General features: G+C 54.7%; 1 protein-coding gene across 1 annotated transcript; it reads left to right on the plus strand.

Annotated features, from left to right (window-relative positions):
• The first annotated feature begins 7,537 nt into the window (after positions 1 to 7,537).
• NPW (neuropeptide W) lies at positions 7,538 to 11,341 on the plus strand. The gene is made up of 2 exons (XM_069869816.1): positions 7,538 to 7,957; positions 10,944 to 11,341. Exons 1-2 carry the CDS (start codon positions 7,574 to 7,576, stop codon positions 10,977 to 10,979), a joined length of 420 nt encoding a protein of 139 aa, XP_069725917.1. The 5' UTR covers positions 7,538 to 7,573; the 3' UTR covers positions 10,980 to 11,341.
• The last annotated feature ends 230 nt before the right edge of the window (positions 11,342 to 11,571 follow it).

The following is an 11,571-nucleotide window of genomic DNA, read 5'->3' on the forward strand; positions in this document are numbered from 1 at the left end:
GAACCCTCTGCTCCAATTACCTTACCCCCTATAATTGTGTGTACAATGTAGCCTCACCTAATTAAATTTCAAGAAAACAAGAGAGCACTTTGGGGTTGTGTGGGATTCGGTTAAGAGATCTCAGAGCTGTCAAAGAAGAGATTCATCTCACAACTCTTCCTCCTTACAGTAAATATGCTTCGGATCAGAGCCAAATATCCTCGGCACTTCACACATCTGGGTATTAGCTTGCTTTCCGTATGGTAAATTACTTCCAGGAGAAAGGCTGAATCATGGGCTGGAGGGGGCTGAGGGATCTGCTCGTGCTACAGACAGTGCTGTGATGGCATCGTTTTGCCCCGTGCTTTCATCTGCATTTCATATTTTTGTCTTTGCTGCTTCCTTTCTCCTTTTCTAAGGAGATGCTCTCATGCACGATCCTCCTGGTGTTTCCCTCACGGTTCCTCAGTGGTGTTACATCGTGTCTGTCACTCTGTGACAGCAACGCTTCAGCTCTTGAGATGCTTAATTAAGGTGTCTTTCAATAAGCTGCCTAACGCAGCTGTTGGAGGCAAAATAGGCAAAACACAAGGCTGGATGGACAGGAGGTACGATGGGTCCTGACAGTTCATCCTTTCACCCAAGTGGCCCCCATCAGAGTCAGGTTCTTGCCTGATGAATCACATCAGAAGTGAGGGATGATGCCTGTGGCTGGTAAGATGATGGATGGCTTCATTAAGCTTTGCCTGGGTGAGGACCAGCCAGAGGAACATGGTGGGCAGCCCAGAGGGTCTGGGTCTGTACCCAGTCCTGGTCCCCAGTCAATGATTCAGCTATTCCCTCTCCGTACCTCAGTTTTAAGCAGAAATAATTCCACTGACTCAGCTGGGTGCGATGGAGCTTAATTATTGTCTGTGAGGGGCTTTGAAACGCTCAGTGATCGATGCCTGGAGAGCGTGTGTGATTAGGAAATTGGATGCCGCGTTGTGAGCTTGGCTGCCGAACTGGAGCGAACAAACAAGGCCATTTGGCTGGGAGAGGTGCATGGTGCCAAAGGCTCACCAGCCTGTGGGGGTTTTCTTAAGTTAGTGCTAATGGATCCATTGTTTCATGTAAAGGTTTCTGCTGCTCTTGTTATATCATGTGTGACATTTGCAGTACTCTTTGTTCCATTAGCGAAGTCATTCGAGAGAGTTTATTACCCTTTGGAGACTTAGCTCCTCGCTGTTTTGCTTCCATGTGACTGGACCCTGGAAAAAGATCTCTGAAAATAGGGCACGAGTCTAAAAATAGTGATGAATTAATAATTTCTTAGGAGTAAAATAATTCATTTATTGCACTTTAATAAGAAGACGTGCGGCATCAGGAAGGACCACTTATTGTTCTCTTCAAAGCCACCAGAATATGAGGACAGGCTGAGGGAGTTGGGGTTGTTCAGCCCGGAGAAGGGAAGGCTCCAAGGAGACCTTATAGTGACCTTCCAGTACCTGAAGGGGCTCCAAGAAAGATGGGGATGGACTGTTTACAAAGGCTTGTAGCGATATGACTAAGGACAATGGGTATAAACTGGAGAGGGGCAGATTTAGACTAAATATAAGGAAGAATTTCTTCACTATAAGAGTGGTGAAGCCCTGGCCCAGGTTGCCCAGGGAAGTTTGTGGCTGCCCCATCCCTGGAGGGGTTCAAGGCCAAGTTAGATGGGGCTTGGAGCCCCTGATCCAGTGGGAGGTGTCCCTGCCATGGCAGAGGGGATGGAACGGGCTGATCTTTGAGGTCCCTTCCAACCCAAACTGTTCTATGATTTTATGAAAATCTGCAGCAGCTTTATCACGGAGTCAGGTGTGTCTTGCTTCACAGTTTGAAATCATAATTTGTTTGTATCAGCTACAGCTCCTTTATTTCAGAGGAACAAAGAAATAGCATTTAATCAGCGCGTTCTGAGTCACTGGTGAAAGGAATCGCTCTGGAATCTGAGTTTATTACATGAGGGCATGCTCTAGAGGCAAGCAAATGGCAAAGGTTGTTGTTATTCCTGGGAGTATCTGCCTGGGGTGCTGTCACTGTGGTACCCGAGGGACCTGGCCCACTTGGGTCCCACTCGCTAAGTGGCTCATCTGCATTCTGCAGCAAAACACTCACGTTCTGATTCACTGGGAAAACTCAGCAGTGCTGGGGGTGTCGGAAGGCACCGGGGTTCGCTGAGCTACCTGCATGGGAATGTCTTTTTCTCTTGCCATTGTGACTTTGCTCCCCTCCAGTTGCGAGGGGTGAGAATCTGGGCGAGGAGGTGAAGGATGAACGGCAGAAACTGGGCGAGCGGGCAGAGTTGGAGCAGTGGGGACCCAGCCCCTTGGTGTCCTGCACAGCCAGGCAGGGTGCTCATCGCGTTCACCTCCAGGACCAGGTTGCTCTGATGCTGAGCTCTGAACTTCAGCTGAAGGACACCTGCCTGCAGCAGCATCGGGTTCTGAGCACCAGCTCAGGATGCACATAGCTCTGCGTTGGCTCAGGATGTGCGTGGCTCTGTGTCAGCTCAGGATGAGCGTGGCACTGCCCAGCAGGGGATAGGGGCAAACCTCATCCCTGGACCAGCCTCACATTTCAGCTTGCTTGCTATTTTTTGTGCCTCCAGCAGATTTGGCAGCAGTGCAGCCTCTCTTGCCTTTCAACTGCCTTGTGCTCATCTCTCCAAGGCAAACCTGTGCCCTGCGTGGGATGCGAGAGCCTGGCAGAGTCTCCAGGCGAAGGAGGCTCCGTTACTTGACCAGACTGGCCGTTCTCTTGTGTGGTCTTTGGCAATGCACTTGAACTCCCTGGACCTCAGTTTTCTAACCTGAAAACCAGGCTTATCCCAAAGAAGAAGGGTGGTGTGAGCCTGTAGAGCGTGGAGGAGGCGGGCGCTGTACCTGAGTGCACAAGGCTCCTCATCCAGAACAATGTTTCCTCCGTCCTCTCATCATACTCCCACAGGGAGACCAAATGGCCAAGAAGTGTCATGTAGAGAATGAGCATTAACACCCAGGCGTGCAGAGCCCCCAGCACAGGGCTGGCCTCCTCAATTGCTTTGTTTTCATGCTCGGCTGAGTCGTTAACCTTCCAATAAACACCAAAGTCATTATAATAAAGATGTGGAAAATGCTATCATTAAACCACACCGGTTTATTTTTCAAGTGCCTCTTTCTGGGACATCAAATTCATTTAGATCATTCTCAAAAGCCACAAATCCTGAATGGGCACAGTAATGTGTGTGGTGGGAGGTGAGAGCACAACGCATTAAATCGAGTAGAGAGTCAGGGCTCTGAGAGAGCTCGGCTGGGTTTATTGCAGGGGTTTAAGATGTGATGCCGCTGGCTGCTCCCCGCCAAGGGCAGTTTTCTAGACCAAAACCCTGGTTCGTGCTCTGGTATCCAGAGGGACCTAGAAAGGCTTGAGAGGTAGAACCATGCAAACCTCATCAAGTTCAACCAGGGCAAGTGCAGGGTTCTGTGCCTGGGTTGGGGCAGTCCCAACACAAAACCAACTAGCACAAACACCAACTGGGCGCAGAATGGATGGAGAACAGCCCTGAGGAGGAGGACTTGGGGTGCTGGGGGATGAGAAGCTCAACAAGAGCCATCAATGGGTGCTCACAGCCCAGAAACCAACCATGTCCTGGGCTGCATCCAAAGCAGGAGAACCTGCAGGGCGAGGGAGGGGATCCTGCCCCTCTTTTCTGCTCTGGTGAGACCTCACCTGGAGCCCTGCGTCCAGTTCTGGAGTCCTCAGCACAAGAAGGATATGGAGCTGTTGGAGTGAGTCCAGAGGAGGCCACAGAGATGATCAGAGGGCTGGAGCACCTCCTGTACTTGGCCAGGCTGAGAAAGTTGGGGTTGTTCAGCCTGGAGAAGAGAAGGCTCCAGGGAGACTTCAGAGTAGCTTCCAGTACTGAAAGGGGTTCCAGGAAAGCAAGGTGTCCCTGCCCATGGCAAGAGGTTGGACCTGGATGGGCTTTAAGGTCCGTTCCAGCCCAAACCATTGTGTGATCTCAGCTCAGAGCTTTGGTAGAGATGGCTGGTCCAGCCAGAAGGAGATGTCTCCTGGAGCCCAAGCATCTAGGATAATGGGGAGCTGCAGCAGCTGCAGCCACCTCCGTGGTGAACAGGAGCCAGGACCCTCCCAATAGCCAAATCTTTCTCTTACGAAAAGGTTTATTTTGTTCCAAAGTAAAGAAAAAGACCTAAAACCTTTCCAGTAGCAGAGCCATATGGTGAGATCCCCTTGCCCTTCACCTCAACACATGTGGAATAACATCATTAAGGCTTCATTCAAGCACTGGGGGAGCTGAGCAGAGCCTCGGTTCAATATCTGTGTTGTGGTAAATGTGATGCTCCATTATTCAATTTTTTACGTAAAAACATGACAGTGGAGTTTTCAAAAGGGCTTGAGATCAGCTGGACTCTGCTCAGATGAACCCAAGCATCTGTGGTTCCTTGAAGTGACCTGAAAGGCTGAAATCCTAATGTCACAGGAGTTGGTACAAGACCCCCAGAGGAGCTGGGATTTGTTCAAAAGCTTTTTATCTACCAAGAAGAACCAGGATTTCATTCTTCTAGGGGAGCTCCTGACACAAAGACCACCTCGGAGCTGCACGGTGCGGTGCGTCTGCTGACGTGTCACGGTGTTTGTGGGAGGTTTGGCTTCTGCGAGAGGAACGGGAATCCTAAATGATATTTTATCTACTTAGGATATAAATAGGAGACAAATAGCTTGTCAGATGTTTTGTTCAAAAGATATTAAAAGCTACCTGGGAGAGGAAGCGTGCACGCTGCTCGAGAGCCAGAGCCTGGCGGGATCAGCCTGAAGGGTCTCCAAGCACCTTCCCGACACAACAGGCTGGCTGAAAGCGGGAATCACTCAGTGCCTTGGGAGGAAAGAGTTCAGCTCAGTTCCCAGGGAGTTTATCAGCATGACAAGTTATTCAAGTCACGCCAAAAATACACGTAAATGGCACTTCAGGCAGATCTCTAGGAATGAGGAAATCTTCCCCTCCTGGGTGGGAAGGTTGAGCCCACGTTGCTGCGGTGAAACTGAAGCTGCTGATCCTGCCTGTTTGCTTGGGAAGGGGTCGGAACAAGGCTCTACCTCCTCCAGGCTCAGCACCAGATTGTTCAGAATTGATCCATCCCTTGGGGGGGAAGGAATCCTAATGGGTTTTTATGGAATGAAATCAACCTGGCGGCATGTGGCTTTGGTGACCAGGGAGTGATGCGATGGTCTGTGTTCTGTACCCATGCCTTTCATTAATGGCTCTACTGAAACATGAAAGTGGTGCGGCCGTTCAGAACGTCCAGAGCACTCAGAGGGCGACAGAAATAGCCCATCCGTCAGCGAGCCGCTCGGAGGGAGAAACGAGCCCGGCTTCGTCCTTACTGTAAGCCTGGGGGCTTCCAAGAAGTTGGGCTGCGGCTGAGTTGGACTCGCTGGGTCCGGCTCATTAACAGGAACGAGTCGTGCTCTGCACACACGTAACTTCCAGTACTCTGCTTGGGAAAAGGCCAGGATCGCTGCCTTACCCACTGGGAATTTCACTCGCAGCCTTCCCAGAAGAGGGAAATCATGAGGCTGGGTTTAAGACACCAAACTTTTTACATCTCTTTATGTCTCACTGCTGCTTTGTGCTTTCATTTGCTCCCTCTGTCCCGCTCCCTCTGGCCCCAGGGGACCAGCTTGTCCAGGTGGAGATCCCTGCCTGGCCGAGAAGAGTAGAACCGACTCCCCAGAGTCAAGGGGTCCCCAGCATGGGTCCATCTCCTGCTGCCTGAATGTGCAAACACATCCCTCTGCCTGAGCAGGATCACAAAACACCAATGTGCACTGGCTGGGCGGATGGAGAAAGCTTCCCTGCTGGGAATTGTCACCTGCTGGTCATGAGGAGATGGGGAGGGATGGATGGATGGATGGATGGATGGATGGATGGATGGATGGATGGATGGATGGATGGATGGATTCTGGTGAAGACCTGGGGGGCCTGGCAGTGGCCACATTCCCTGGGAGCATGTTCAATTCATATCAAGAAGGAGAAATGGGCGCACAGGTGCATGTGAGATGCTGGGATTAAAATTAATCAAGTTACTGTGTGGCTTGAAAAAGAGATCATTTAGTCATAGTTCATGGCTAATAAACAAATGGCTCTGGGATTGTTACCTGATGGGCACAAATTTGAGTTGCTTTGCTTTATTAAGGAATCCGGGGGGGGGGAAGAATTTGCCTAGAATGGCAAATTCACGGTAATATCCTATGTGAGAAGAACTGAGTTGCAGAAGAGGAGAGGGAGCAGCCTGACAATTCCACTGAAAATGGGCTGGAGTGCTCTGAAAAGAGAAAGCACAAAGCAGCTGCTCACTCCTGTCCGCTGCAGGCTCCTGGATCCCAGGGGGAGCAGAACACCCAGCTCCTCACATCCCTCCGAAATATCTCAAACTGTGTGGTCACAAGATTTTGATCCAGGCAACATAAAGAGGCTCTCAAGAGGAGGCAGCATGGATGGTGTTACTGGATCCCCAGCCCTCCTGTTTGTTGAGAAGGTGCACCAGAGGAGCAGTGGAAGGGGTTAGAAATACCAGGTCCTGCAATTTCTCTGGATCATGAAGGCAGTTGGGTTTGGTGAGAAGACAAGTAGGCAGAGGTGCCATGGGAATCAGAATCAATGGTTTGGGTTGGAAGGGACCTTAAAGCCCATCCAGTTCCAACCGCTGGCCACAGGCAAGGATACCTCCCACTGCATCAGTTACTTCATAACATCTTTTCCACTAGCAGTAAATCCTGCTGCTGTGGAGCAGGTCCTGAGGGGCTGGGGAGGATGCTGGGCTGCGAGGTGGTTTGTGGGGCTGCAAGGGGATGCTCAGGGCTGTGAGGGGATGCTTAGGGCTGTGGGGAAGATCCTCAGCGATCTTCATGGTCATTTGGGCCATGAGGATGCTCAGGGGTGCAAGGAGGATGCTCAGGGATGCCTGGGATGGTTTGGGCTGAGGGGGAAATGCTTGGGGCACGGAGCTCAGGGAATCAGGAGGATGCTCAAGATGATGGAGAGGATGCTCAAGGATGAGAGGCATGCTCGGGACCATGGGAAGGACGCTCAGGGGTGCTCGGAACACTTGGGACTGTGGGAAAGATGCTCAGGGATGTTCGGGACGCTTGGGGCTGTGCGGAGGATGCTCTGGGATGCTCGGGACTGTGCAGAGGATGCTCGGGATGCTTGGGGCTGTGTGGAGGATGCTCAGGGATGCTCGGGATGCTTGGGGCTGTGGGAAGGATGCTCAGGGATGCTCGGGACTGTGCAGAGGATGCTCAGGGATGCTCGGGTTGCTTGGGGCTGTGCGGAGGATGCTCAGGGATGCTCGGGATGCTCGGAGCTTTGCGGAGGATGCCGGCTCCCGGGAAGAGGCTGAGGGGGGAGGGCGGGGGGCGGCGGGAGGCGGCAGTAGGAGGTGCGGGGGGCCGGGGGCTGCCGGGGCGGAGCCGCCCCTCCCGTGCACCGCTATAAAGCGGCGGGGCGCGGGCGCGGGGCAGCCTTCTCCGGGGCTCCCGGGGCCGGGGTGCGCCCCTGCCCGCAGAGATGGCGGGGGGGCGGCTGTCGGGGGGCGCCTGGGGGGCTCTGGTGCTGCTGGGGCTGATGCTGCCGCCGGCGGGAGCCTGGTACAAGCACGTCGCCAGCCCCCGGTACCACACGGTGGGACGCGCCTCGGGGCTGCTGATGGGGGTCCGGCGCTCCCCTTACCTCTGGCGCCGGGAGGTGCCGGGAGAGCCCCCGGGATCCCCCCCGGGGCCCCCGCCCGCCCCGCAGCCCCCGGGCCGCCCCGACGGGGAGAGCCCGCATCCCGCCCCGCATCCCGCCCCGCATCTCCCCCCGCATCCCGCCCCGCATCCCGCCGGGCGCCTCCTGCAGCGCCTGCTCCGCCGGGGATGGGGAGGGGGCGCCGCCAGACCCCCGCCCGCACAGGTAACCCCGGGCCGGGGGGAACCGGGGGGCACCGGGGGGCACGGAGCCCCTAACGGGGGTGCAGAGGAGTTTAACGGCGGGGTACGGAGCCCAGGAGGGGTTTAACGGGGGTGTGCAGAGCCCAGCGGGGGTTTAACGGGGGGCACAGAAGGGTTTAACCGGTGATGATGTGCACAGAGCCCGTAACGGGGATGCACGGACCCTGGAGGGGTTTAACGGGGCTCACGGAGGGATTCACCAGCTAACGGGGTGCACGGAGCCCGGGAAGGGTTTAACGGGGGTGTGCAGAGCCCAGGAGGGGTTTAACGGGGTGGTGCGGAGCCCATGGTTGGCGGGGTGGTTAACGGAGCTGTGCAGAGCCCGGAGTGGGAGTTTAACGGAGGGCACAGAGGAGTTTTACCGGTTATGATGTGCGCAGAGCCTGTAACGGGGATGCATGGACCCCGGAGGGGTTTAACGGGGGTGCAAGGAGCCCGTCAACTGCTTAATGGGAGGCACAGAGGGAGTTCGCCAGGTAATGGGGTGCACGGAGCCCCAGAGTGGCTTAACGGAGGGCACAGAGCCCGGGGAGGGGTTTAACGTGGGGCACGGAGGGGTTTCACTGGGTAACAGGGTGCACGGAGCCCATAATGGGGGTGCAAGTAGCCTGGGAGGGGTTTAACGGAGTCGTACGGAGCTCAGGAGGGGTTTGACGGGGGGCACAGAGGGGTTCACCAGGTAATGGGGGGCACAGAGCCTGTAATGGGGCGGCACGGAGCCCAGGAGGAGTTTAACGAGGGGCAAGGAGGGGTTCACTGTGTAATGGGACGCATAGAGCCCCAGAAGGGTTTAACGTCGGGGTACGGAGCCCTGAAAGGGTTTAACGGAGGTGTGCAGAGCCCAGGAGGGGTTTAACGAGGAGCACAGAGGGGTTTTACCGGTGATGATGTGCACGGAGCCCGTAATGGGGGTGCGTGGACCCTGGAGGGGTTTAATGGGGGTGCGAGGAGCCCGTGAAGTGTTTAATGGGAGGCACAGAGGGAGTTCACTGGGTAATGGGGGGCACGGATCCCCAGAGTGGCTTAACGGGGGTCACAGAGCCCGGGGAGGGGGTCACAGAGCCCAGGAGGGGTTTAACGTGGGGCACAGAGGGGGTTTGCTGGGTAACAGGGTGCACGGAGCCTGTAATGGGGGTGCACGGAGCCCAGGAGGGATTTCACTGGGTCACAGGGGTGCAGGGACCCTGGCTGTTATCTCCCATCCTGCAGGCACCAGGGTTTTGGGGTGCTCGAATCAGGGATCACCCAAATGTGGGCAGCTTCCCCCTGATATTCACACAACCCCTGCACCCTGGCTCCAGCTGGGGACCCCAGACCCCATGGGACAGCCCGGGTCCCCCCATCACCGCTGCCCGACTGTGGCTGCATGGGCTGAGTCTCTGCTGCATTTTTAACCTGAATCCCAAAGTGGTTTTTTTCCCAGCAAGGGGATGGGGAGGACAGAGATGTGTTTCCCCTCCCATGGGATGTGTTTGGAGGAGCTGCCCTCTGGCTTTGGGGCAGAAAAAGCAGCTGGATGATTTCTGTGCCTCATAAAGCTGCTCCCTGCGAGACTGAGCTGCCAGTGCCAGAGGGTGCTCACACGGATGCTGGGTGCTCCTGGTGCTCTGCAGGATCCCTATCCCTGCCCACTCCAGCTCAGCCCAGCTGGGTGGGACTGGCCCAAGGCTGCTTCCAGACATGAAATCTCTTTTGTCTTACGTGAAACTGCAGCTGATATCCAGCTGAAATCCACAGAGGCTTTTAGCTGTTGGATCAGCCCTTGAAACACATAGTGGTGTTCCTCTCCAGCTTCCTCTTTTTTTTGAGGAAAACTGGGATTACTATCTTCTTGGGAAAGCCCAGATGGGTCACTCAGCCTGTGCCCCATCCACGCTGCCCCATTACTTCCCACAGCCAGCGCAGCGCAGTCCCAGGCGCTGCAGTCGGGGCTCTAGACCCCCATCCACCCATCCACCCATCCACCCATCCATCCATCCATCCATCCATCCATCCACCCATCCATCCATCCATCCACTCATCCATCCATTCAACCGTATGAGCGTGGATCCCTCTGATTTCCCAAAAACATTTCCTGGCACAAGGGTCTGAGCCTGGCATTTGGGGGTCTGCATGGGGTTTGATTTGCCTGCACGGTAGCAGAAAGGGACCCTGTGGTCTCTGTGGGCACGAACTGAGCCCACAGAGGGGAGTATTTCCCTAATACCACAATGCAGCAGCGGTTTAATAGCCGTACAGGGGGAAATGTGGTCCCACATGGAGAGGGAGGTGTGGGACAGAATGAGGTCGTGGGGCTTGTCTGCGCAGCCAGACGGTCTACTCTGCTCTGGTGAGACCTCACATGGAGTCCTTTGTTTGGTTCTGGAGTCCCCAGCACAGGAAGGACATGGCAGGGGATTGGAACTGGATGATCTTTAAGATCCCTTCTAACCCAAACCATTCTATGATTTTATGATCTGCTGGAGTGAGTCCCGAGGAGGCCGTGGAGATGATCCAAGGGGTGGAGCATCTCCTGTACGAGCACAGGCTGAGAGAGTGGGGTTTCAGCCTGGAGGAGAGAAGGCTCTGGGAGACCTTAGAGCAGCTTCCAGTGCTGGAAGGGGCTCCAGGAAAGCTGGGGAGGGGCTTTGGATCAGGGAGGGCAGGGATGGGAGGAGGGGAATAGTTTTCAGGTGAAAGAGGGGAGATTGAGATGAGATCTTAGGAAGAAATGTTTTGCTGTGAGGGCTGGAGGCCCTGGCCCAGGTTGTCCAGAGCAGTGGTGGCTGCCCCATCCCTGGAGGGGTTCAAGGCCAGGTTGGATGGGGCTTGGAGCCCCTGATCCAGTGGGAGGTGTCCCTGCCTATGGCAGGGGGTGGAGCTGGATGGGCTTTGAGGTCTCAACCCAAACCATTCCATGATTCTGTGATGATTCTATAAATAACACAGCCCTTCGTCTCTCCTTTCAGCTTCTCCCACTTGAAACCGTGGCTCTGAGCCGCTGAAGGGGCTGTCAGAGGAGCTTCAGGAGTGTTGGACTGCCCGAGGTGGAAACCATTCCCCCTGGCTGGCGTGGAGTCGCCCCATCAGCGGGTCCCTGATACTCGGACCTCTCCGGAACCACACAGACAATTGCATTCCAAAACCCCTGATTTTTTTGTGGCCGCTGCCCAGGCGCGGTGGCAAATTCATCTTGTTTTCAGGTCAACCTCGCGCTATGAACTTGGGGAGAAATAAAAAGGGAAGATATTTATTTTTGTTTATTCTTTTTAGATCTCTGTCCAGGCTCGTTTTCAGCACGGTCCATCCTGGTGCTGGTGGCTCCCTGGGAACCTGCCCTCATTAAAGTGAGAATGGATCAAAGGAAGCTTTGCCTTCATGGTGTTGTGCTATTTTTTTATGGAAGAACCTGGTACAGCTCTGCACGGGACAGGCACTCAGGTCACTCCCAGATTTTTCTGATGTGATTTAACTCCTTGACGTAGTTTCTTCGGCAGCTTTACAGTAAATCTGTTTTCCTGCCCATTGGGGAGCTGCTGCCAGGTGAGGTGTCAGTGAAGATGATGAATTAGAAACCTTTCCTGGGCTGAGCGAAAG

Source organism: Phaenicophaeus curvirostris, chromosome 16, assembly GCF_032191515.1.
Source record: "Phaenicophaeus curvirostris isolate KB17595 chromosome 16, BPBGC_Pcur_1.0, whole genome shotgun sequence".
In the NCBI taxonomy this organism is placed as follows: domain Eukaryota; kingdom Metazoa; phylum Chordata; class Aves; order Cuculiformes; family Cuculidae; genus Phaenicophaeus; species Phaenicophaeus curvirostris.

Bases quoted from the DNA above. Each gene is read 5' to 3' on its own strand.
- NPW (XM_069869816.1), top strand. From the start codon at position 7,574: ATGGCGGGGGGGCGGCTGTCGGGGGGCGCCTGGGGGGCTCTGGTGCTG. The intron at 7,958-10,943 runs GTAACCCCGGGC...CTCTCCTTTCAG, and splicing joins CCAGACCCCCGCCCGCACAG to CTTCTCCCACTTGAAACCGT.